Source organism: Schistocerca gregaria, chromosome 9, assembly GCF_023897955.1.
Source record: "Schistocerca gregaria isolate iqSchGreg1 chromosome 9, iqSchGreg1.2, whole genome shotgun sequence".
NCBI lineage: Eukaryota > Metazoa > Arthropoda > Insecta > Orthoptera > Acrididae > Schistocerca > Schistocerca gregaria.
The window spans coordinates 202,440,765-202,467,574 of NC_064928.1; the positions used below are offsets into that span (position 1 = coordinate 202,440,765).

Below are 26,810 nucleotides of genomic sequence, written 5' to 3' on the forward strand. Positions count from 1 at the left end.
TTCTAGAACATCTGAACTCGATCCACTCGAACGTTCGTTTTACGATGGAGGTGGAAGAGGATGGTTGCCTTCCCTTTCTCGACGTATTGGTTAGGAGGAAGGATGATGGATCATTGGGACATGCTGTCTACAGGAAACGTACTCACACCGACTTGTACTTACAGGCTAATATTTGTCACCATCCGGCTCAGCGTGAAGGGGTACTGCGTACCTTGGTGCACAGGGCACATGCCGTTTCTGAAGCTGAGACTTTGCCAGCTTGAAGTTACATTTCGTCAAAATGGTTATAGTGATAGACAGATTGAACGTGCGTTGCGCTATCTACCAACTGTACATCGGGTGATTGATGATAATTCTGAGTCAACACCTAAGTCTACTGCCTTTCTGCCTTACGTAGGAAACACGTCCAACAAGAACGATCCTATTTTACGGAAATACGATGTGAAATGTGTTTTCCGATCTCCATCTAGAGCACTTTTGAGTTCCGTTAAGGATGATCTTGGACTGCGTAAGGCGGGTGTATATCGTATTCCTTGTAGCTGCGGCATGGCATATATTGGTCAAACTATCAGAACCGTGGAGGACCGATGTACTGAGCATAAACGGCACACACGATTACAGCAGCCAAACAAATCTGCTATTGCCGAACATTGCTTGGATACTGGTCACGGTATGTTATATAACAACACCGAGATATTGGCATGCACTTCCAGGTATTGAGACAGTGTTATTAGGGATGCAGTTGAGATTAAATTAGCAAGCAACCTCGTTAACAGGGATGAAGGTTTCTGTTTAAACTCTGTTTGGAATCCGGCTCCCTTGTCAAAAACAGAGGGACAGAGTCAATGGTGCCTCACCTGCGAATTCATAGTCTCACTATCGTTATCTCTGACTTTGGTCATCTTTGGTGGCACTAGTGTTCAGTGTGTCTGTGTGTGTTATCTTTCCTGTTATCTGAGAACCGAGGTATTAAATTTGCATGAACGCCGCATGTGCGTTGCAGTTTGCCTTGAAAATGGCGGAGTGTGCTCCCGCCGAAATATCGGCGGTCGCTGAAAGTGTTACCTGGCTGAATTCCCGGAAGTTATTTGAAAATTGTATACGCCAGGAGAAACTCAGGTCTCACACTATCTATAGTCAATGTGGGACTACTTTTATATAATGTATTTAAATGGTGACATGTACTAGAGAGTGTCAATGACTCCCATATCGACTATAGAGAATGTGATTTTACGTCCTACATCTTCTGAAGAGGACGGTTTTAAAACCGTCGAACCATAGTCAAGGTTTAATAAAACTGTTTCACCAACTGCGACATGGTCGCGTATACAAACAGTGATCCAATACTGTCAAATGTTTTTTATTCCAGTCTTTTATCACAATATCAATTGTTTAGACGATGACCGGTTTCTATCCGTAATGACCATCCACAGATCTACAATAAACAAATATATACACCTAGTGAGTAGCTTGACTTTCAACATAATTTAGCAATACGTATCACAACATACTCTCATTCAACCAGGGAAATGTCAGATAAAGTACGGTAAAATGTACCTTTTTTACACCATGTCCTAAAGTGATACGGCCATAATGGCATCGTCAAAACATATAAATATAATCAGTACAGCATCGTCACATAGATCCAAAATAAGGTGTAGAACAGGCCTCATCGTTCAGACAGTGATTATTGCAACTCGCTATTGAAGTAACGGTAGTTACCAGAAATCTGTTTGCCAACATCCTCCCTAGATGTCGCTACTGTGAGCTTAGATGAAGTCATCATTTACGCAAAGAACATAATCTGATAAAAACACATTATGTAAAATACATGTAGCAGATCTTTAAAATTGATTACTATCATGGAAACCAATTGTGACACATTAAAAGACGAATACAGTTACCCATATAAAATTATTGAAAGGAAATATATGAAGATAATAGGTCGGTCTCTTTTTATGGTGAATTTGTGGTCAACAATTAATATACGTAATGCATTGCCTGTAGCAACCTATAAATTGCCTATGAAAGAAAAATGTCTATATGACAGCTGAAAAAGATAGATCAATGATCAGCGCTCTTTGTTGGGTCGCCGCCAGGATGTTATGTAGGCGCGCACCGATCGTAAGAACTTAACCACTATAGGGCTTTACATACATCGTGAAATACCTCCCACAGAAAACGTTTGTCTGTCAATAAATAAAATTATATAGTCTGGGTATACATTCCATGTATAGGTAGGACATAATTAATTACAGGCTCAGAGCGACTAATGTATGGAGGTAAGACAAATGCCTAATGTTCTCGACATAAATCATTAAACAAGGCTAGGTAGAAATACGCGAGGTATTATTTGGTTATCGTAATACCTTATCAAAAGCGCCGGCACGGTAGCTCAGCGTGTTCGGTCGGAGAGCCGGTTGGCCTCTGTAATAAAAAAAACTGAGTGGAAGGATCAACCACCGAACTTGAATAGGATGTCTTGCGACGTCCGCACCGACCAAAAACAACGATCAATAACGAAAAAAAAAATCAAGGTAGGTGATGGGCACCAAATAGTTTTGTCCATTGAGTACCCTAGTGGTCTCATGCTTTTTGGCTTTGTAAATCTCAACAAGTCAAGAGCACGACGCTTCTCTGCCCTGTGTAGAATACGCATACAACTCTCGATACTGCCTACAGTGTGACCGGTTTCTGCCAAATGCATTCCCAATGTAGTTTTGTTATGTGCCTGCTACTAGGTGTATATATTTGTATATTGTAGATCTGAGGATGGTCATTACGGACTGAAACCGGTCATCGTCTAAGGAATTCATATTGTGATCAAAGACTGGAATAAAAGACATTTAATAAAACTGTATTGTGCGACCGGTTGGCTGTTATTGTAATGCAATGAAGCTCTTGCATGTACAGTTGCTGAAGTGCAGCCTTGTTCAAAATCTTGAACAGTAGTTCAGAAGCCGTTCGCAAGTGGAGGCCCGTACCAGTCTTGGTTTGAAGACAATGACGTCACGCGTGGCCTGTACCATCAATGCTCCAAGAAAGAATGCAAGTCAGCCCACACCAGCTGGGCGTGGCAGTGCACATGTACCGTGAAACCGAAACATCTGGGGCCTCTCTTCGGAGAAGAATCCACTTTGTAACCTAAAGCGCACAGATATCCACAAGAAATTGCCGTCCAAAATAGCCTGCGCGCCTTCCATGTGCATATACTTGAAAAACAGCCCCGTCTCGCAGAACCTCACCCCCAATTGCCCTGATTTCTACATGCAACCAGCTTGATATCACAACAGGTGGCTTGAGGGCTCGAACTTGATTGGCACCGGGAGCTGCTCTTTCCGGCGAAAATATTTAGGGCACTGTTTACGTTATGGAGTTAACTGAAATCATGTCGGAGGGCAACACTGTCAACGTACAGGTTACGGCGGTACGACTGAGCAAAAAATTTTTTTCCCTTTTAATTGTTGTTGTCTACAGTTCCAAGATTGGATTGATGCAGATCACCACACTGGGGTATCCTGTGGAAGCCTCTTCGCCTCTGCAGAACCACCTGAGCCCTCATCCATCTGAAACTGCTTACTGTGTTAATTCTCCCCTTCCCCCACCACACACTTCCCATCATTACCTAACTGCCAATTCTCTGATGCATAAGCACGTATTATATCTACTGTCCCCTCCTTTTAGTCACATTGCAACATACATAGGGCGGGTGCTGAAAAGTAATACTTTCGAATTTTTGATTTTGTGCTGAATATACGTTGGGGTATTAAATGTCATGCACAATATTCGGTCGACTTTCCTAGTTTCTTGTTGCAAGCAGCAACCCTCTGCCGCTAAAGGGCTCCGAATTATTCGAACGTTTCGTCCACACATGGAGCTCCGTCTTCTTCAGCACGACAACGCCAGATGACACATGGGCACTGTCACATCTGCAACGATCCGCACCTTTGGTTCACTGTCATATACGAGGATTGTCCAGAAAGTAAATTCCGATCGGTCGCGAAATGGAAGAACACAGTGAAAACCGGAGACATTTTATTCGCAAGAGTTAGGTACACCTTCCACCTACTTCTCTACATAGTGGTCGCTCCAACTTCGAGTTTTGTCGTACTGTTGTATCAACTTTCTAACATCCTTGTCATAGAAGGCGGCCGCCTGTGCTTTCGGCCAGTTATCTGCACTGGTCTGTAGCTCGTTGTCTGTGGAAAAATTTTGTCTTCATAGCCAGCGGTTCTTGTGAGCAGAGATGAGACTCAGGGGGAGCCAATCACTGACTGTATTGTTGGTGCTCAAACACTTCTCATCGGAAACGCTGCAGGAGCGTCTTCATTGCCTCTGCAGTGTGCGGCCGAGAATTGGCATGAAGAAGGAACTGCTCGACAGTTGTGTTATGTGGGCTGCATGACACAGGCGAAATCCCTAACCAGGCCCTCATACTTGGCGGGAGACGCTATTCCCTACGCATTTTTACGTGCTCACTGTTCACTCAAAACTAAAAAGAGCGACGCGACACGATCGACAGGAATACTAGAGACACTACCCAACACATCTATGCAAAGCTTTACCGGATTTTACCAATGGTTTCCATTTCGCGACTGATCGGAACTGGACAACCCTCGTGTCATGGTCCATACAGCCCCATCCTGGGCCAGTTCGACTTTCATGTGTTTCCAGTAGTTAAATAATACCTTCGAGGACTTCACTTTAATAGTGTTCAGCCGATGCAAGCAGAGATCAGATTGTGGCTGCGTCAACAGAGTCAAACATTCTACAGTGATGATCTTTCTTTGAGAGAAATGTGTTCGTCGCCGGGGTGACTATGTTGAGAATTAAACGTGTAGCCGAAAAGAATAAACGTGTGGAATGTGAATTTTTTTTATTTTTAAAAGTTTTATAGGTTTTCACGTACAAAATTCAGTGGCAATGCTGTTCAGCATACCATAGTATTTTTTTCTCCCCAGTTATATTCGATACCCATTTATTAATTATGCAATCTACCCATCTCCGCCATTTCCTTTATCACAGTACTTCAAAATCTTCTATTCGCTTCTTGTCCGAATTGTTTATTACCCATGTTTCACCTCCGTCAATGGCTGCACTCAGGGCATATATATTCAGAAAATACTTCCTAATATTTAAAATTGCATTCGATGTTAACGAATTTACGTTTTGCAGATATGCTTCTCTTGCTACTGGCACTCTGAAAATTTATCCTCTTTATTCTCTCCATCCTGTTATTTTCCTGCCCAAATAGAAAAAGAATCCACACTTTTAATGTCACATAGATCCATAACAACAACAAAATTCCACAATCAGCTGTACAGCTGTAGGTACTAAGCTTATGCAATGTAATCAGTGTAGTCGATCATAACTATCTGGCCATTATTTCCTGAAAGTGCTTCAAGCTTCTAAGTGAAATCATCCCTTCTTTACAGAGCAACTTTCCAGTCAGAGAGCCAATCACTGATGCAGAGAGGGGACTTCCCGAAGATTGTTGCTGTAGTTTCTCCCTCACGAAGGACTCCATCATCGATGCTCTCATGTGTCTGGTGAGTACATTGTGAAATAAATTGTGATATTGTTTAAAGTACTGTAGCTTCCTTGCACTGAGAACTTCAACCAGACTCTGTACTTCAGTACTCATCTCGAATTTTACCTGACAATCTTTTTTCTCTCGCTTTTTAAGCCATTAGCCTGTCCACTTGTTGGATTCTGTTCCATCTTTTCTTATCTTCTACTAACTGTTTCATTCCTAAGCAATTAGTACATCCAAACCACCCTATAGTGTACTTCTCATATTCTACCTTTTTTATGGTGTCAAATGAGTTCATGTGGGAGGGCAACATTGTCACAGTATAGTTTACGCCGGTATGATTGAGCAAAAATATTTTTGTTTTTTTTATTTTGCTTTTCCTTCTTGTAGTCTACAGTTCGAAGACTGGTTTCATGCAGCTCTCCACCCTAGTAAATCCTGTGGAAGCCTCTTGGCCTCTACAGAACCACTGTAACCGAAATCCATCCCAAGCTGTTTACGTATTGATACCTTATTTCTACCCCCACCCCACAGCACACATTTCCTTCCGTTACCAAACTGGTAATTCTTTTTTCAGTATTCTATCTACTGATTCCTCCTTTTAGTCAAATAGTAACACTTACGGGGCCGAGATGAAAAATAATGCCTTCATATTTATCATTTTTTTCTCAGTATTGGCTCAGATATTACGTATCATGCACATTACTCGAACAACTTTCCCGCTTCGTTGAGACAAGTTGCAAAAGCCTGCTACCAGACGGCTTCGAACTGTAGCGTGTAACGTAACTATAGCGGTGCTTGAGAAGCAGTTTAGAAAATTAAAAGCGCGAATTCGAAGGTTTTATCCACACATGAAGCTCCCTCTTCTTCAGCATGACAATGCTAGACCACACATGAGGGCTGCGACATCTTGAACAATCCATGCCTTGGTTTCACTGTCACAGATCATGCTGCACACTGTACAAACTTGGCCCCATACGACTATAATCTGTTCCAAGAACTTCAAGAATACCATCAAGGACTTCACTTTGGTAGTGCTGAAGCGGTGCAAGCATAGGTAAGGTTGTGGCTTCGTAAACATAGTCAGACGTTCTAAGTGACGGTATTTCTTTGGGAGAAAAGTGTTCGTCACCTATGTGAATATGTTGAGAAACTACACAGAAATGAACGACAAAGATGTAGACTTAATACAGTTTATTTTATTTAAAACCCTTTTTGTGTTTTCACATACAAAGTTGAGAGACTATTCCGCACGCCTTCGTATTTCTTTTTTCCCCAAATGGATTCAGTACCTTTTCATCAGCGTGCAGTCTACCCATCTCCAGCATCTCCTTTAGCATACTATTTGAAAATCTACTGTCTTCTTGTCTGAATTATTATTCACGTTACACTTCCGTCAATGGCTACACTCTAGGCTAATATATTCAGAAAAGACTTCCTAACTTTTACACTTATATTACACCTTGCTATTGCCATTCTGTCACGTTCCAACATAAGTTCAAAAGATCTGTTGAATGATCAACTTGCATTAAAAACAGACACTATTTTCATTTTATATCATCTCGCAAAATGTGAAAATTAGCCTATTCCTTTTGTATAGCCGGCCTGAGTGGACGTGCGGTTCTAGGCGCTACAGTCTGGAGCCGCGTGACCGCTACGGTCGCAGGTTCGAATCCTTCCTCGGGCATGGATGTGTGTGATGTCCTTAGGTTAGTTAGGTTTAAGTAGTTCTAAGTTCTAGGGGACTGATGACCACAGCAGTTAAGTCCCATAGTGCTCAGAGCCATTTTAACCTTTTGTATAATACGACTATGTGTCATGTGTTTTTAAATACATTATATATATATATATATATATATATATATATATATATATATATATATATATATATATATATATCCTTTAAAAACCTTGTTTATATTTTACAGATGCTTTTATATATCTTCCTTGCTGCTAGCACAACAGCTCCAAAGATGTGATTCAGTTAGTGTAATCTATCTTTACAATAACCACAAACAACGTGCACATTTCTGGACACACCACAGCATTATACTTCAATGAAAAAGATAGTGACATCTACTAAACCAACACTCAGCACGTTTCTACAATGTGGTTCTCATAGTTCACGTATACGTGTAGCCAAGGTCTAAAGATTTATAATGTCCCTAATTTTGCAAGCTTCTGAAGATGACAATTGTTAAGACCTGTAAAGCATAATAAAAATAATTTACAACTGACGACTGCATTTTATTCTGAAAAATATGTACTATAGCTGCTGAAAATTAAATATCGGTCATAATGGCACATTGGAAAGAAGACTGAATAGTCCAGTAATGTTAGTATTTGCAGTAAACAGGCGATCTTTCCATAATAAATTGTTCTATGAACATTTACAACACCAAATGCTTCCATTTGTCTCTGGGTTATTTCATAAAAGGAAGGTAGATTATCGAAAAGGTTTGTGCTATAGTACTGCAGTCCTTCCTTTAACAAAGTTAGATTTACTAGAAGGAGTGCAGATTATTTTTCAGTTACTGTTGTGCTTACACAGAGGTGACAGAATACTTCCACACACCACATCTCTCATTTAGAAAAAAAGTAGTGATAGATCGGTAACAATAAGAAAGCTACACAGTCACCTGTAGGTATCAGGCTTGTGCAGAGGACTCAGTGCGGCCAAACACGTCTCATAACTATCTGACCATTTAATTCCTGGACGTGCTTCAAGCCTCTGAATCAAACGTGCCAATCATACCTTTGTTACAGAGCTACTTCCCAGTCAAAAAACCTACCACTGTTGCAGAGGTGGTAGCTCTCAACGATTGGTGCTGTGGACTGTCCCTCGAGACGGGCGCCATGATCGCTGGTGTCCTGTTCCTGGTGAGTACATTATAAAATAAACCATGATAGTGGTTAGAGTACTGCAACTTCCTTGCATTGAAAACTTCACCCAGGTGCTGTACTTCAGCAGTAACCTCATCTCCAATTTAACCTTAAAATCATTTTTTAAAGCCATCAACATTTCCATTTATCGATGCTGTTCCATATCTTCCTAAGCTCTGCTAACCCTTTCATTTTCACAAAATTATTACACACACCACACTCTATAATTTGACTTTTATATCGTACCTTTTCCATGGCGTCAACTGAGTAGTACACTGAGGCGACAAGAGTCATTGGATACCTGCTATTTTCGTGTCAGACATCTTTTTGACTGACGTAGTTCTGCACCTCAGTGTGGCATGGACCCAACAAGTCGTCGTAAGTCCCCTGCAGAAATGTTGACCTACACTGCCTCTATGAGCGCGCGCTCCGTCTTCAGGCCACAAGTTGCCCAACGGGACCATCCGACCGCCGTGTCATCCTTGGCTGGGGATGCGGATAGGAGGGGCGTGTGGTCAGCACACCGCTCTCCTGGTCGTTATGATGGTTTTCTTGACCCGAGCCGCTACTATTTGGTCGTGTAGCTCCTCAATTGGCATCACGAGGCTGAGTGCACCCCGAAAATTGGCAACAGCGCATGGCAGCCTGGGTGGTCATCCATCCAAGTGCCGGCGACGCCCGACAGTGCTTAACTTCGGTGATCTGATGGGAATCGGTGTATCGACTGCGGCAAAGCCATTGCCTTTGCTGCCTCTATAGTCGTCTATAATTGTGAAAGTATTGACAGTGCAACATTTTGTACACGAGCTGACCTCTTGATTATGTCCTATAAATGTTGAATGGGATTCGTGTCGGATGATCTGCGTGGCCAAATCATTGGTTCGAATTGGCCAGAATGTTGATCAAACCAATCGCGAGGCACGGTGACATGGTGGGCTGTCATCCATAAAATTTCCGTCGTTGTTTGGGAACACAAAGACTACGAATGGCTGCAAATGGTGTCCAAGTACCCAAATGTAACCATTTCCAATCAATGATCGCCTCAGTTGGACCAGAAGACCCAGTCGATTTCATGTGAACACAGTTTGCACCATTATGTAGCCACCATGAGCATCTTAACAACCTGGGACCGTGGATTCCTGGTGTCTGCGCCACACTCGAACCCTGCCATCAGCTCGTACCAGCTAATATAGAGACTCATCTGATCAGACCACTGTTTTTCAGTCCAACCAATAGGCTCACGAGTCCAGGAGACGATGTTGATCAAACCAATCGCGAGGCACGGTGAGATGGCGCGTTGTCATCCATAAAATTTCCATCGTTGTTTCGGAACACGAAGACCATGGACGGCTGCAAATGGTGTCCAGGTAGCCGAATATAGCCATTTACAATCAATGATCGCTTCAGTTGGACCAGAAGACCCAGTCGATTTCATGTGAACACGGTCCACACCATTATGTAGCCACCACGAGCTTGTTACCAACTTCGGTTCTTAGATTTGTGGTGTCTACGCCATCTACACATACATCTACATCCATACTCCGCAAGCCATCTGACGGTGTGTAGCGTGGGGTACCTTCATTACCTCTATCGGTTCTCCCTCCTATTCCAGTATCGTATTGTTCTTGGAAAGCCTCTGTCTGGGCTCTAATCTCTCTGATCTTATCCTCATGGTCTCTTCGCGAAATATACGTAGGAGGGAGCAATATACTGCTTGACTCCCCGGTGAAGGTATGTTCTCGAAACTTCAACAGAAGCCCGTACCGAGCTACTGAGCGTCTCTCCATCAGAGTCTTCCACTGGAGTTTACCTATCGTCTCCGTAACGCTTTCGCGATTACTAAATGATCCAGTAACGAAGCGCGATGCTCTCCGTTGGATCTTCTCTATCTCTTCTATCAACCCTATCTGGTACGGATCCCACACTGTTGAGCAGTATTCAAGCAGTGGGCGAACAAGCGTACTGTAACCTACTTCCTTTGTTGTCGGATTGCATTTCCTTAGGATTCTTCCAATGAATCTCAATCTGGCATCTGCTTTACCGACGATCAACTTTATATGATCATTCCATTTTAAATCACTCCTAATGCGTACTCCCAGATAATTTATGGAATTAACTGTTTCCAGTTGCTGACCTGCTATTTTGTAGCTAAATGATAAGGGACCTATCTTTCTATGTATTCGCATCACATTACACTTGTCTACATTGAGATTCAATTGCTATTCCCTGCACCATGCGTCAATTCGTTGCAGATCCTCCTGCATTTTAGTACAATTTCCTGTTGTTACAACCTCTGGATATACTACAGCATCATCCACAAAAAGCCTCAGTCAACTTCCGATGTCATCCACAAGGTCATTTATGTATATTGTGAATACGACACTCCCCCGCGGCACACCTGAAATCACTCTTACTTCGGAAGACTTCTCTCCATTGAGAATGACATACTGCGTTCTGTTATCTAGGAACTCTTCAATCTAATCACAAAATTGGTCTGATAGTCCATATGCTCTTACTTTGTTCATTAATCGACTGTGGGGAATTGTATCAAACGCCTTGCGGAAGTGAAGAAACACGGCATCTACCTGTGAACCCGTGTCTATGACCCTCTGAGCCTCGTGGAGGAATAGCGCGAGCTGGGTTTCACACGGTCGTCTTTTTCGAAACCCATGCTGATTCCTACAGAGTAGATTTATAGTCTCCAGAAAAGTCATTATACTCAAACATAGTACGTGTTCAAAATTATACAACTGATCGACGTTAGAGATATAGGTCTATAGTTCCTTCTTGAAAACGGGGATGACTTGTGCTATTTTCCTACGCTTTCCTAGGAACTCTGCAAGCAGGGCGGGGGGGGGGGGGGGGGGGGGGCAAGTTCCTTCGCGTACTCTGTGTAAAATCGAACTGATATCCCATTAGGTCCAGCGGCCTTTCCTCTTTTGAGCGATTTTAATTGTTTTTCTATCCCTCTTACATCTATTTCGAAATGTACCACTTTGTCATCTGTGCGACGATCTACAGAAGGAACTACAGTGCAGTCTTCCTCTGTCAAACAGCTTTGGAAAAAGACGTGTAGTATTTCGCCACATTCGAAACCTACTATCAGCTCGTACCAACTAAGATAGGGACTCATCTGGCCAGACAAGCCGATAGACTCACGAGCCCTTGAGAGGAGCTGCAGGTGATGTCGCGCTGTTAGCAAAGGCACTCGCAGCATTCGTCTGCTACCATACCCCATTAACGTCAAATGTCTTCGCACTGTTCTAACAGATACGCTCGAGGTACAGCCCCCATTGATTTATGCCGATATTTCACGCAGTGTTGCTTGTCTGTTAGCATTGACAACCACACGCAAACGCCACTGCTCACATTCATTAACTGGGTGCCGCCGGACTCTGCATTGTCCATGGAGAGAGGTAGTGCCTGAAACTTGGTATCCTCGGCACACTTTTGACACTGTGGATCTTGACATACTGAATTCCCTAACGATTTACGAAATGGAATGTCCCATGTATCTAGTTCCAACTACAGTTCTGCGTTCAGAGTTTGTTAAATACATCCTGCGCCCATATTCGCGTCAGAAACTTTTTCACATGAATTACCTGAGTACAAATGACAGCTCCACCTACGCACTGCCCTTTTATACGTTGTGTACACGGATCGTACGCCATTTTCATTTGTGCACAGGGCTCTTGTCACCTCACTGTAAATGCCTCTCTACTGCATCTTCCAGTGCCAGACAGAATACTCCTGGATGCCATAGCAGATATTCCACCAACAATTCCATTTTTCTGTTTCAGTCCCTCTGCAGGTTTCATTCCATTTTGAACTTAAGCTGCATATCGAATTTTTAACATCATTCGAAAGCACTCGATTTCAAATGCTTGCAGGCTCTACTTCTCGGGGTTTACAGCAATCCATGTTTCATTTCTGCATGGTCCCACTTTCCAGACGTGCACTTCAGTACTACGATTTCTCAGTTCTGTATCATTATCTTGCGCCTAGGGAGCTATTTTATTTCTTTGTTTTGGGGATCCTGCCTAATCTTCCAAACTACAATGGAGACGTGTATCAGTCACCTTGCTCTACTTCGCCATTCCCTATTTGGTATTAACAACTTCACTCTTTCACCTCCAACTAATCACCTCCGTCTGCTTTATGTTTGCCCTCATCTTATATTCTGTGTTAAGTGTTGTTTTCCGTCCATTTGAACAGTCTTCCGAAGTCCTTCTTACATCCAGGCAGAAAGGCTACATACCTGTGAAATGCAGTTCCCCTTGCATATTTACGAGGGTAATCATAAAAGTAAGGTCTCCTATTTTTTTGTAAGTACATAGACCTGTTTATTTCTACTATGACTTACATCAGTTTACAGGTTGAACATATAGCTATTTTTCGACATACAAAATGAGATTTTCAATCTGCAGCGGAGTGTGCGCTGATACGAAACTTTCTAGTAGATTAAAGCTGTGTGCCGGACCGAGACTCGAAATCGGGACGAGTCTCGGACCGGCACACAGTTTTAATTTGCCAGAAAGTTTCAAATCAAAGCACACTCATCTGCAGAGTGAAAATCTCATTTTGCAAACATCCACCAGGCCTTGGCTAAGCCATGTCTCAGCAGCATCATTTCTTTCAGGACTGTAAAGTTTGGAAGGGAAGGAGACGAGGTACTGGCAGAAGTAATGCTCTGAGAACGGGTTGTCAGTCGTACTTGGGTGGTTCAGATGGAAGGGCACTTGCCCGCGAAAGGCAAAGGTCCCGATTTCGAGTCTCGGTCCTGCACACAGTTTTCATTTTTCGATATAATCACCATTTTTGTCGATGCACTTTTGTAGAGGCTTGCCGCCATGCTGTTCAGAAAGTTATAAACCTCTTCATTCACCTCGTCGTCGGAGCTGAATTGGTTTCCGGCCAAATGTTCTTTTAACTTAGGAACAGGCGAGAGTCACTGGGAGTCAGGTGAGGACTTTAGGGTGGGTGGGTGATTATGTTCCACTGAAACTGTTGCAGGAGAGCAACGGTTTGTCGAGAGATGTGTGGGCGAGCGTTGTCATGGAGAATGTGTACGCCCTTGTTCAACATTCCTCTTCTCCAGTTCTGAATTGCCCGTTTGAGTTTTTTCAGAGTCTCACAGTACCTGTCAGCGCTAATTGTGGTCCCAGTGGGCATAAAGTCGACCAAAACCCCTTTTCGATCCCAAAAAACGGTTGCCATGACTTTACCGGCAGGCTTTGTTTGAATTTCCGTGGCTTTGGCGAAGAAGGATGCCGCCACTGGCGTGATTGTTTCTTGATCTAAGGTGTAAAGTGGTATGCCCAGGTTTCGTGACCCGTGACAATTGAGTCCAGAAAGTGTCCTGTTCGGCTGCAAGGCGGTGAAGAAATGCGTGGGAAGCACCAACTCGTTGCCGCATGTGGTCCTCAGTCAGCATGCGTGGCACCCATTTTGCGCACACCTTCCGGTAGTTCAATGTTTCCGTTAAAATTCTGTGAGCGGTGCTTCGGGATACCTCAGGAACCAACGTGCAGAGATCATCCAGGGTGATCCGCCGATCTTCACGCATGCTTTGCTCAGCCTTCAACACTGTCACCTCAGAAGTTGACGGTCTCCCGCTCCTTTGTTCGTCGTGAATTTCGGTCCGACCAGCTGCAAACTCTCTACACCACTTAAAAACGTTTTTGACATCCATGCACGACTCATCATACACTTCCGTCAATTGGTGATGGAATTCAATCGGCGCTTTGCGTTCAAAAACCGAATAACTGCGAGCAATTCACACTTGGCAGTTGGGCAATGGGATCTCCATTCTCAACGGCTGCTAAGCCAAGCCTCAGCGCGTCGTGCGCATGTTTACACACAGCGCGTGAAACACTCTTCATAACAGTGTGACCAACTGTACTTATAAAAATACAGGAGACTTTGCTTTTGGTATTACCCTCGTATATCTATCAGAAGTCTGTCCTATACAAAAAGTCTGTCCTATACTAACAATTTGCAATTGTATAAGAAGTACACAGTCACTTGAAGGATGTCACAGTATTCAATTTTGTGAGGCAAGCGCTGCTTCATTGCTTTTTTGTGAATGTTTGGAGGAGGGGTAAATGCTTTTCGAGCCTACATTTACTCCGTATGGCGAAAGATCCTAAACAGCTGCAAGCGATGTTGCCAGTTTTCAGGCACCACCAGTGCTGCAATGACTGCTGTTAACTGCGCTGAACTGAATTCCATGATACGTCATGGAAGGGACTATGCCAAGCCCACTTGAACTATTATCCGTTTTCTCTAGCCATACATAGTGTGACTTCCATATCTTGCAACTAATTGCAGCTAGAAATGTAATGTCACCACGCACATTATAGAAATATGAAATACGCCATTGTCGAAATAAATGGAATCAGTGAACCAGGGAATGTTGATTTTAATTTTCTTTAACGCAATTGCTTGACAGCAGATGTACGTCAACTGAACATAGATTTTGGCCTGTGATGGCCATGTGCAGATCTGCAGTGCAATGTCAGCAGTCCTATCAATAGACTATGTATGAAGTCTCAACATGCTGGATGTTGTATTACGGTTATTTTTTTCTGGACATGCTGGGTGTTTTCTGCATTTGATTTAAATTTACAACGCCAAGCTAGTGCAATTGTTTCATTATACATCATTACAGAAGGTATCACAGAAAGCTCTGTCAGTAAATATTTGGTTGCCCAGGAGATTTTTGTTACTGGGCTATGGATTATTTTCATCTCCGCCCATCAAAATATTCCACAGCATACTGACTGCTACCTTAAGTATCTGGAACTCGATTCTTGTACTTACCCTTATATCTGAGATGGGAAAGTTGGCATTTTGCTCCCCTGAGACCAGCTTCAACATTTTCTAGTTTGGTCCAATATTGCAGTTTAATAAACTAATCAAAGTATTACCTACTAAAATCCTACTTGTTGCTGAATACCATGGTTAGTCAGCTAACTCAAGAAAGCTGGAAACCATATTGTTAGCCAGTTGCTCGTCTACCCTTTCATTTGTCTTGTTATTCATATCCACACATAGAGCGCAGATCCACGAGAAAACTTCATGTCCATTCACACTTTCATAGGGGATTTTACCTTTTCTGTAGACACAAATAATATAGTAAACAACCGGATCATGAGCCACAAAGTATCTTTTAATAAAATTTATCGTTACAATATATCAAGCAGAATCTAAAACCAGTTGAATTCAAATATACTTTTTTTTCTTTTTTTAAATCCAGGTATGGAGCCTTGTGCAGATTGCGGTATCATCACTCATTTTGTTCGTGCTGGGCACCTACTACCGTTTATATAAGGCAGGATCAGGTAATAATCCTTACTTAACACTTTTTTGCTACGAAAATTCAATCTTATTTCAAAATAAATGAAAAACCTAGTTAATATGTAATTTATCTAACAGTCTAACATTATCAAGTTTATTAAAACGTAAGTCTAACAAACATCACTAGTGTTAACAGTATTTTTAAAGTTTACATATGTAAGGTCTTAGCTGCCTTGTCATATGAGGCTGCTCATGGAGCAGTTAAGACTCCGCAACTCTGAAACTTCAGCACTGATCACAAATATGAGGTCCTGAGTTAGCACAATCAGAACACACCCCGCGCTATAATTGCTGATTCTGTCCACTCTGAACTCAACCATCTTGAAAGCTCTCTCCGCAGCCGTTGCGAAAGGTTTCTTCTACCTTTTCTTTGTTTCTTTAGGTCGCAATTGGTGTATTGTTTTGATTGAATGGTTCAAATGGCTCTGAGCGCTATGGGACTTAACATTTGAGATCATCAGTCCCCTAGAACTTAGAACTACTTAAACCTAACTAACCTAAGAACATCACACACATCCATGCCAGAGGCAGTATTCGAACCTGCGACCGTAGCAATCGCGCGATTCCGGACTGAAGCTCCTAGAACCGCTCGGCCACACCAGCCGGCTTGATTGAATGCAGTCTGAGCTTTTCCTCTTCTCATTTTCCTTCTTCTTCTTCTGTTTCAAGCTTTAATTTCACTGCTTTTTCCCTCCAGTTTCTTATCTTTTCTTTCTTTCCTCCTTGCCTTCTTACTCGAAATTATTGTTCCATTTTTCTCATCCAATGCTACACTTTTGCACACAGCAGGGGCATGGAAATGAGCGTTTGGCGTCATTGGCCGGGAGGCCCCTTACGGGTCAATTCCATCCGCCTTAGTGCACGTCTTATTGCATTCGACGCCACGTTGGGCGACCTGCGCGCCGTATGGGGATGAAATGATGAAGACAACACAACACCCAGTCCCTGAGCGGAGAAAATCCCCGACCCACCCGGGAATCGAACCCGGGCCCGTAGGATGGTTATCCGTCACGCTGACCACTCAGCTATCGGGGTGGACACAGCAAGGGGTGAATATCACGAAACTGAGAGGTCGGTCTCTTTTTTGCGTTGGGTTTAGACTTAGTACGAAAACATGAACAAACAGCATCCGTTGGCTGGTTTTGGATCGCTGTTAATGTTTTGCCGCTATTATCTGCAAATTCACCTTTTTTTATTGCGTATTTAGCCTAACCAGATGGGGCATTAAGGTTCCTTCTTAGGGGCTTGCCACTATTTCTTGGATATCTATCAAAATAGATTGTTATACAATCACTTATACAAAACAACATAAAACCATTATAACAATCTCACCATGAACAACAGACATCAAATGTACAACATTTTCTCTCTTTTTTTTTCTTTTTGAGTCAACAGTCTTCTGGCTAGATTGGTTTGATGCGGCCCACCACAAATTTCTCTCCTGTGCTAACCTCTTCATCTCAGAGTAGAATTTGCACCCTGCCTCCTCAACTATTTGCTGGATGTATTCAAGTCTCTGTCTTCCTTTATAATTTTTCCATTTTCAACTCTCTCTACTATGGCAGTCAGTCGCTTACGTCTTAACAGATGTCCTATTACCCTGTCCCTTCTCCTTGTCATTTTTTCCCCATATTCCTTTCCTAGCCAGCACTGCATAAAATCTCCACTTTCCTTATCTTATCAGTCCACCTGTTTTTCAACATTCGTCTATAGCACCACATTTCAAATGCTTCCATTCTCTTCTGTTCCGGCTTTCCCACGGTCCTTGTTTCACTACAATACAATGCTGCGCTCGAGACGTACATTCTCAGCAATCTCTTCCTCAAATTAAGGCCGGTATTTGATATTAGTAGACTTCTCTTGGCCAGGAACGCCCTTTTTGCCAGTGCTAGTCTGCTTCTGATATCCTCCTTGCAACGTCCGACATTGCTTATTTTGTTGCCTAGATAACATAATTCCTTAACTTCATCTGCTGCGTGACCGTCAATTCTGATGTTAAGTTTCCCGCTGTTCTCATTTTTGCTACTTCTCTTTGCTTTCGTCTTTCATCGATTTGCTCTCAGTCCATATTCTGTACTCATTAAACTGTCCATTCCATTCATCAGATTATGTAATTCTTCTTCACTTTCACTCAGGATAGCAATTCACCTTGAATTTTAATCGCATTCTTTTATTCCCATCATTGCTTCTTCGATGCATAGATTGAACAGTAGGGGCGAAAGACTACATCCCTGTCTTACACCCTTTCTAATCCGAGCATTTCGTTCTTGGTCGTCCACTCTTATTATTCCCTCTTGGCTGTTGTACATATTGTATATGACCCCTTTCTCCCTATAGCTTACCCCACTCAAAATTTCGAACATCTTTCACCATTTTACATTGACGAACGCTTTTTCCTGGTCAACAGATCCTATGAACGTGTCCTGATATTTCTTTAGTCTTGCTTACATTATCAACCGCAACGTCAGAATTGCTTCTATGGTGGCTATACCTTTACTAAACCCAAACTGATTGTCTTCTACACATCCTTAATTTTCTTTTCCAATCTAAACTGATTGTGCGTAAATTCTATCACATGTCAGCTCTTGCTGTCTTCGGAATTGTGTGTATGATATTTTTTCGAAAGTCAGACGGTGTATTCCCACACTCATACGTTCTACACACCAACGTGAATAGTCATTTTGTTGCCACTTCCCCTAATGATTTTAGGAATTCTGATGAAATGTTTTGAGTCACTCCTTCCGTCAGTCATTTCTTTTTCGATGTCTTCACATTTTTCATGCAGCCATTTCGTCTTAGCTTCCATGCACTTCCTGTTTGTTTCATTCCTCAGCGACTTGTATGTCTGTATTCCTGAATTTTTCTGAACATTTTTGTACTGCCTTCTTTCATCGATCATCTGAAGTATTTCTTGTGTTACCCATGGTTTCTTGGCGGTTACCTTTTTTGTACCTACGTTTTTCTTTCCAGGTTCTGTGGTGGCCCTTTTTAAAGACGTCCATTCCTCTTTAACTGTACTGCCTGCTGGATTATTCCCTATATCTGTCTCTACAGTCTTCAGGACTTCAAGCGTATATCGGCATTTCTCAGTAATTCCGCATCCCACTTCTTTGCGTATAGATTTTTCCTGACTAATCTCTTAAACGTCAGCCTACTCTTTATCACTTCTATATTGTGATCTCAGTCTATATCTGCTCCTTGGTACGCCTTACAATCAATAATCTGATTTCGAAATCTCTGTCTGACCATGATGTAATTTAATAGAAATCTTCTCGTATCAACCGTCCTTTTCCAAGTACACCTCCTCCTCTTGTGATGCTTGAACAGAGTAGTCGCTATTACTAACTGAAATTTACTACAGAACTAAATTAGTCTTTCTCCTCTCTCATTCCTTGTCCCAAGCACATATTCTCCTGTAACCGCCGGCCGCGGTGGTCTAGCGGTTCAGGCGCTCAGTCCGGAAGTGCACGACTGCTACGGTCGCAGGTTCGAATCCCGCCTCGGGCATGGATGTGTGTGATGTCCTTAGGTTAGTTAGGTTTAATTAGTTCTAAGTTCTAGGGGACTGATGACCTCAGATGTTAAGTCCCATAGTGCTCAGAGCCATTTGAACCATCATTCCTCCTGTAACTTTTCCTTCTAATCCTCCCCCTGCAACTGCGATCTAGTCCCCCATGACTATTAGATTTTCACCTCCCTTTGCATATTGTGTTATCATTTTTATATCATTATATACTTTCGCTATCTCTTCATCTTCAGCTTGCAACGTTGGCATGTATACCTGAGCTGTCGTTCTCACTGTTGGTTTGCTGTCGATTCTGATAAAAATAACCCTACCACTGAACTGTTCACAGTAACCCACTCTCTACCGTACCTTCCTATTCATAACGAATCCTGCTCCCGTTACATCATTTTCTGCTGCTGTTGATGTTACCCTATACTCATCTGACTAGATATTCTTGCCTTCTTTCCATTTCACTTCACTGACCCCTACTATATCTAGATTGAGTCTTATAATTTGCCTTTGCGGATCTTCTAGCTTCCCTACCACGTTCAGGCTTACGGAATCCAAACTGATCTTCCCCGAGGTCGGCTTCTACCAGTTTTTCCAATCGCCTGTAAAGAATACGCGTTAGTATTTTGCACCCGTGACTTATTAAACTGATTGTTCTGTAATTTTCACATCTGTCAGCACCTGCTTTCTTTGGGATCGGAATTATTATATCCTTCTTGAAGTCTGAGGACATTTCGCCTGTCTCATACATCTTGCTCACCAGATGGTAGAGTTTTGTCAGGACAGGCTCTCCCAAGGCCGTCAGTAGTTCGAATGGAATGTTGTCTACTCCCGGGGCCTTGTTTCGTTTCAAGTCTTTCAGTGCTCTGTCAAACTCTTCACGCATGAGCTATCATAAGCAATTTCTTGGAGAATAGGGCTGCCGTAATCAAGTAGAGCGACTATTAGCGACTTTATGAGTTTCATTTTAAACTCTAGAGGAAACATTTCTTTTAAATTTCTGTAGTGAATGAAGTGATGACCACATCTTCTTACCGACTGCAGTTGTGTGTTCAGTTTAGTCCAAGCCATGATCTGCAATTCATCCCCAAGTTATTTCCAGAAAAATTTAGGGCTATTTCCCCAAGTTCTTTGCAGGAGAACAAACAGTTCTTTATTATCAACAATATCGACTAGTGAAACTCATTTGAAGTCTTGTTTAGTATTAGCAGAATTGCAAGGGACAGTGAAAGAAGAGGAGGAGATTGACATGTTGATGAAAATGGCTGTTTAGAAATAACAGACTTTAAATAGAGAATGTAAATAAATAATCACTACATCTACATTGTTTAAATTATTGTAGGAAGCTAAGTGGGTAGTGTATTTATGTCTGATAGGGGTCAGGAGGTCGACAGTTGACCGCTCAAGAGGCATGGGTAAGGTGACATTGAGGCTAGATGAGCCTGAAGGCATTATTAAAACAATGGTACAATATTACACTGCTGGCCATTGAAATTGCTACACCAGGAAGAAAAGCAGATGATAAACGGGTATTCATTGGACAAATACGTTGTACTAGAACTGATATGTGGTTACATTTTCACGCAATTTGGATGAGATTCAGTACCCACAACAACCACCTCTGGCCGTAATAACGGCCTTGATACACCTGGGCATTGAGTCAAACAGAGCTTGGATGGCTTGTACAGCTGCAGCTGCCCATGCAGCTTCAGCACGATACCACAGTTCATTAAGAGTAATGACTGCGCATTGTCACGAGCCAGTTGCTCGACCACCATTGACCAGACGTTTTCAATTGGTGAGAGATCTGGAGAATGTGCTGGCCAGGGCAGCAGTCGAACATTTTCTGTATCAAAAGGCCAGTACAATACCTGCAACATGCGGTCGTGCATTATCGTGCTGAAATGCAGGGTTTCGCAGGGATCGAATGAAGGGTAGAGCCACGGGTCGTAACACATCTGAAATGTAACCTCTACTGTTCAAAATGCCGTCAGTGCGAACAAGAGGTGACCGAGACCTGTAACCAATGGCACCCCATACCATGACGCCGGATGATAAGTCAGTATGGCGATGACGAATACACGCTTCCAATGTGCGTTCACCGCGATGTCGTCAAAAACGGATGCGACCGCCATGACGCTGTAAACAGAACCTGGATTCATCAGAAAAAGTTATGATTTGCCATTTGTGCACGCAGGTTCGTCGTTGAGTACACCATCGCCGGCGCTCCTGTCTGTGATGCAGCGTCAAGCGTAACCGCAGCCATGATCTCTGAGCTGACGGTCCATGCTGCTGCAAACGTCGTCGAAGTGTCCGTGCAGATGGTTGTTGTCTTGCAAACGTCCCCGCCTGTTGACTCAGGGATCGAGACTTGGCTGCACGATCCGTTACAGCCATGCGGATAAGATGCCTGTCATCTCGACTGCTAGAGATACGAGGCCGTTGGGATCCAGCACGGCGTTCCGGGTTACCCTCCTGAACCCACCGATTCCATATTCTGCTAACAGTCACTGGACCTCGACCACCAGAAATGTAGCGATATGATAAACTGCAATCGCGATAGGCTACAATCCGACCTTTATCAAAGTCGTAAACGTGATAGTGCGCATTTCTCCTCCTTACACGAGGCATCACAACAACGTTTCACCAGGCAACGCCGGTCAATTACTGTTTGTGTATGAGAAATGGGTTGGAAACTTTACTCATGTCAGCACGTTGTAGGTGTCGCCACCGGCGCCAACCTTGTGTGAAAGCTCTGAAAAGCTATTCATTTTCATATCACAGCATCTTCTTCCTGTCGGTGAAATTTCGCGTCTGTAGCACGTCATCTTCATGGCGTAGCAATTTTAATGGCCAGTAGTTGTTTATTGTTCACAAATTAAGCAGCTGATGTTTGGACATTCAGACACCAGTCTAGCGTGCTAGCAGTTAGCAACAGCTCAGTAGGTGCTGACCAAGGTGTGGCATCAGCAACTCTGTTGCGGGCTTTGCCCCACTGAGTGAGGTCATGTCGTCTTCCACGTTGCCCAAGATTTCCAGCGGCTTCCTGCACAAGATTATTAGAGCGCTGTGGCTCCGTCATAGAGTACACACAGTGAAGGCATCCACTAGCATTGCTCAGAGCAAGTGAAGTCGAGCATACAACTGCCATGCCTCTCGATAGGAGGGAGGCCAGCAGCACTGAGGTATACCACAGAGACGACAGCGGGTGGCAGCAGTGACTCGCCCTTTCGATGATGGGTGATGATCTCCTCCCAGGCCCAGCTACTTTGTTTGGCCTCCAGAAACCTAGACTGATGCCGATGGTCATAGCTCCCCATCAGTCTTGTTGGTACTGCAGCTCACAGTGGTGAACTCTGCCCATACTGGTCCTGCAGCTCCATAGAAGATTCTAAGGTCGTTAGACAAGCAGAGGTTCGACTGACTTAGGTCTTCCCTGTTAACTGAACAGAACTACATCAGAAGAGAAGTAGTATTTATGCAGGACAGGCTTGCGCGGCCTGGTATGGAGAGGCATTAATGACGTTATTCGCCATGCTTCTCTCGTATGGTCAGATCTCTCGGTCCCTTCCGAATCACACAATTTCACCTTTCACTCTTTCTGGCATATCACTATACTGAATGGTTTACTCTTCCATCCAACTTAACCTTTCTTGCATCACTGGGGTCAGTCACCATTAGGATGACATCCTTTCATTGGCATGATGTGATCTTTCTCTGTTGCAGGCTTAGTGCTCAGCTCATTTAGGATGCTGCAATAGCTTTCATATTCGCAACTGCAGCATCTGCGGTACTGTCTTATTGAAATTCAACCTGGCTGTTGACTTGTTCTGTCCTGCCTCAGAGTTGCCAGTGAAAATCTTTCTGGCTGCTCCACGAGGACTATCCTGCTCGTCACATTTTTCTGAGAAGCCTCTGAAACAGTCTTGACATACATGCACAGAATACAATTTATGTTTCTAGTCTCTCACTTATTCTTTCTTGTTCACACCATATGGTTCCTCAATAGCGCTCTTTATTCTAAACCTCATTTTCTTAAAATCAGTCCAGGAGTCTCTTATTCCTACAAGCTCACATTTCGTCCAGATTAATTTTGTACAATAACACAATCATTTTTCCTATACTACTTACAGTCATGCTACAATTTACCATCTCATATACTCTTCCTTACCTAACAGATAAGTCATTTGATTCTTTCTTAACTGAGGCTCTGAGCACTATTCGACTTAACTACTGAGGTCATCAGTCGCCTAGAACTTAGAGCTACTTAAACCTAACTAACCTAAGGACATCACACACATCCATGCCCGAGGCAGGATTCGAACCTGCGACCATAGCAGTCGCACGGTTCCAGACTGCGCGCCTAGAACCGCGAGACCACCGCGGCTGGTCCTTGCTTAACTATTCGTACCTCTATTAATGAACCATTCAGCTTGTGCTCAGGTGCTTTAGCAGGGAGTGAAGTTTTTCTCTTGTGACATTTGTAATCCACACAAACTACAACAAGAACCAGCACGGCACTATAAACTGTGTCACTTCTTACGTTCTGGCATCGCCTCTCGCGATACTGTCGCATGTGTTTAAGCATTGGCTCCGCAGTGATTCGTCCCTTTTACGATGCTATGAATTTGTCCATGCAATGTATGAGGTCTCATTTCAAGGTCTTACTTAGGAAGTTCAGTTTCTGACAACACATATAGCGCATTTTCCAATCAGTACAACGTACACTCATGCTCATAAATTAAGGATAACTGCAGAATGTGGTGCCACACAACGTGGAACTACACAGAACTGGCGCTAATAGCATAGGCACGTAGGGAAAACACACGACACAGATCTGTAAGTTGAGAAAACCGTCACGAAACATGTGTGGTACAAAACGCCACTAATTTCTGCGCATGTATCCCGACATCAATACGGGATATGATCACCATGCACACGCACACGCACGCAGGCCGCACAACGGGTTGGCATACTCTGGATCAGGTGGTCGAGCAGCTGCTGGAGTACAGCCTCCCATTCTTGCACCAGTGCCTGTCGGAGCTACTGAAATGTCCTAGGGGTTTGAAGACGTGCAGCGATACGTCGACCGAGAGCATCCCGGACGTGCTCGATGGGGTTTAGGTCTGGAGAACAGGCAGGACACTCCTTTCGTCTGATATCTTCTGTTTCAAGGTACTCTTTCACGATGGCAGCTCGATGGGGCCCTGCGTTATCATCCATCAGGAGGAAGGTGGGACCCACTGCAACCCTGAAAAGGCGGACACACTGGTGCAAAATGACGTCCCGATACACCAGACCTGTTGCAGTTCCTCTGTCCTAGACATGCAGGGGTGTACGTGCACCAATCATAATCCAACCCCACGCGATCAAACCACGACCTCCATACAGGTCCCTTTCAAGGACATTAAGGGGTTGGTATCTGGTTCCTGGTTCACACCAGATGAAAACCCGACGAGAATCACTGTTCAGACTATTACTGGACTCGTCCGTGAACATAACCTGGCACCACTGTTCCAATGACCATGTACTGTATTCTTGACACCAGGCTTTACGGGCTCTCCTGTGTCCAGGGGTCAGTGGAATGCACCTTGTAGGTCTCCGGGCGAATAAACCATGTCTGTTCAGTCGTCTGTAGACTGTGTGTCTGGAAACAACTGTTCCTGTCGCTGCAGTAAGGTCCAGAGCAAGGCTACCTACATTACTGCGAGGCCGTCTGCTGGCACTGTTGGTGTTGTGCACTGTGGACGTCCCGTACTGTAACGCTTGGACACGTTTCCTGTCTGATGGAATCGTTGTCATAATCTTAAGATCATACTTTGTGGCACACGGAGGGCCTGTGCTGTGTTTGACCAGCCTCCAGTCAGCCTAGTATTGTACCCCTCATAACGTCGTCAATATGTGTTCTTTGAGCCATTTTCAACACACAGTCACCTTTAGCACGTCTGAAAACGTCTGCACACTTACTCGCTGCACCATAGTCTGACATGCACCAACAGACCTCTGCGTATGTGGACTGCTGCCAGGGCCACCGTGCGACGACCGCAGGTCAAATGCACCGCATGGTCATACCCTGAGGTGATTTAAAACCCACAAACCTCCCACCAGAGCGTTGTTTCACCATGTATCAGCATTATCCTTAATTTATGAGCATGACTGTAAATTGTGTCAGATTTACAATGGCCGTTCCAGTGACTGTCGCTGAATGACAGAGTGTCTCACCATGTATGTCACAGATCGTACCATTTATTAACGTCCTGCTGTCTTGTAACTCCATTGTTTCAGACGTCTTGGCTCGCCTTGCCCCTACGTATTTATGATCACAGCTTCCGAAGTAAGCACTGAGTATACTCAGCGCCTACCCACTTTAAAAGAAGGATATATGAATAACACTTTCCTCTGACATTCAGCTTCTTCTGTATTACACCAAAACAATGGTACTTCGCATGCCTGCTCACTAGTCGATATGTTTCTCGTGTGAGAGACTGAAAGTGTTCTGTCCAATAAACGCAACAGAGCTGGCGCACTGTGATAGGTTCTGACTGGCACCATGGGCGGCACTTTGAAGTTCACCATCAACCACTCATGCGACCCAGTCAGCAATCTCCGCACAGCCGCCATTGAGGTGGTATTCCACGTTGTGATAAGCAGCGGCCAAAGGCAGCAATGAACGGTTGCTGTACAACTTTAGTTAAGTACTGCAGTGCGACAAAATTAGTCTGGACTGCCACATTTTCTCCGTGCACCTCAGAGCACCTAAGGATCAGGTCGTCTTCTGTGGTGGACTGATGATTTTGGTATAGAGGCATCAGTGGCAGAGTGCATCACACTGTAACGTGATCCACCAAATCGTGGACGCTGCCTTGGTGCTCGAGTACAGACAAGTGGCGGTAAAGTGTCCAGTTTGTCTTGCACAGCATTCACTTAGGTAAGTTTCTGTCACGCTCCGTTCATTGTAAAAGGTCGACAGTAATAGGAAAGTGGTCACTGGAAAGCCGTCAGGCATTTCACACTGGACGGAGTCTGCTGGAAGAGGAGAGCGAATAATCAAATCAACAGCCGAAAATATCCCCGTTGCTGTGCAAAACTTTGTCATTGGGCCCATATTCAAGAGAGATGTGTCTGCAGATTGTAAAACATATTCAACCATGCTACCGCTGGGACAGGTGCAAAAACTGCCCCACAGAGTATTATAGGGACTGATATCTCCCAACAATAGAATTGGGGAGGAAGCTGGTTGATCAGGGGAAGCTGGTCTGTCATCTCGGAAAGTGCCTTGCCATCCAACGGTTTCCCTGGGAGATTTGAGGAGAACACAGAGTTAACTTGAAGGACACAAAATCCACAAAGAGGCAACGTCCTTTAGTGTAGCAAGTAGGTCTGTATGTGAGGAGTAGAGCGTGTCAGTGACGAACGCTGCCTTTCATTTATCTGTGCCATACAAATTCCCAAGGCATTAAAGTTCCACTGTAGTATGTAGATTATGCATTGGTAAGGTTCGTCTTCCCTTTGTCTCTGCAC

At 43.7% G+C, this 26,810-nt stretch overlaps 1 protein-coding gene across 1 annotated transcript in view; it reads left to right on the plus strand.

Annotated features, from left to right (window-relative positions):
* Positions 1–26,810, plus strand: part of LOC126292063 (uncharacterized) — an 86,851-nt gene that overhangs the window by 30,233 nt on the left and 29,808 nt on the right. Inside the window, exons 5-7 of the mRNA XM_049985867.1 lie at positions 5,436–5,549; positions 8,300–8,413; positions 15,675–15,759. Coding sequence (XP_049841824.1) covers positions 5,436–5,549; positions 8,300–8,413; positions 15,675–15,759 — 313 coding nt within the window. The remainder of the gene's footprint in view (positions 1–5,435; positions 5,550–8,299; positions 8,414–15,674; positions 15,760–26,810) is intronic.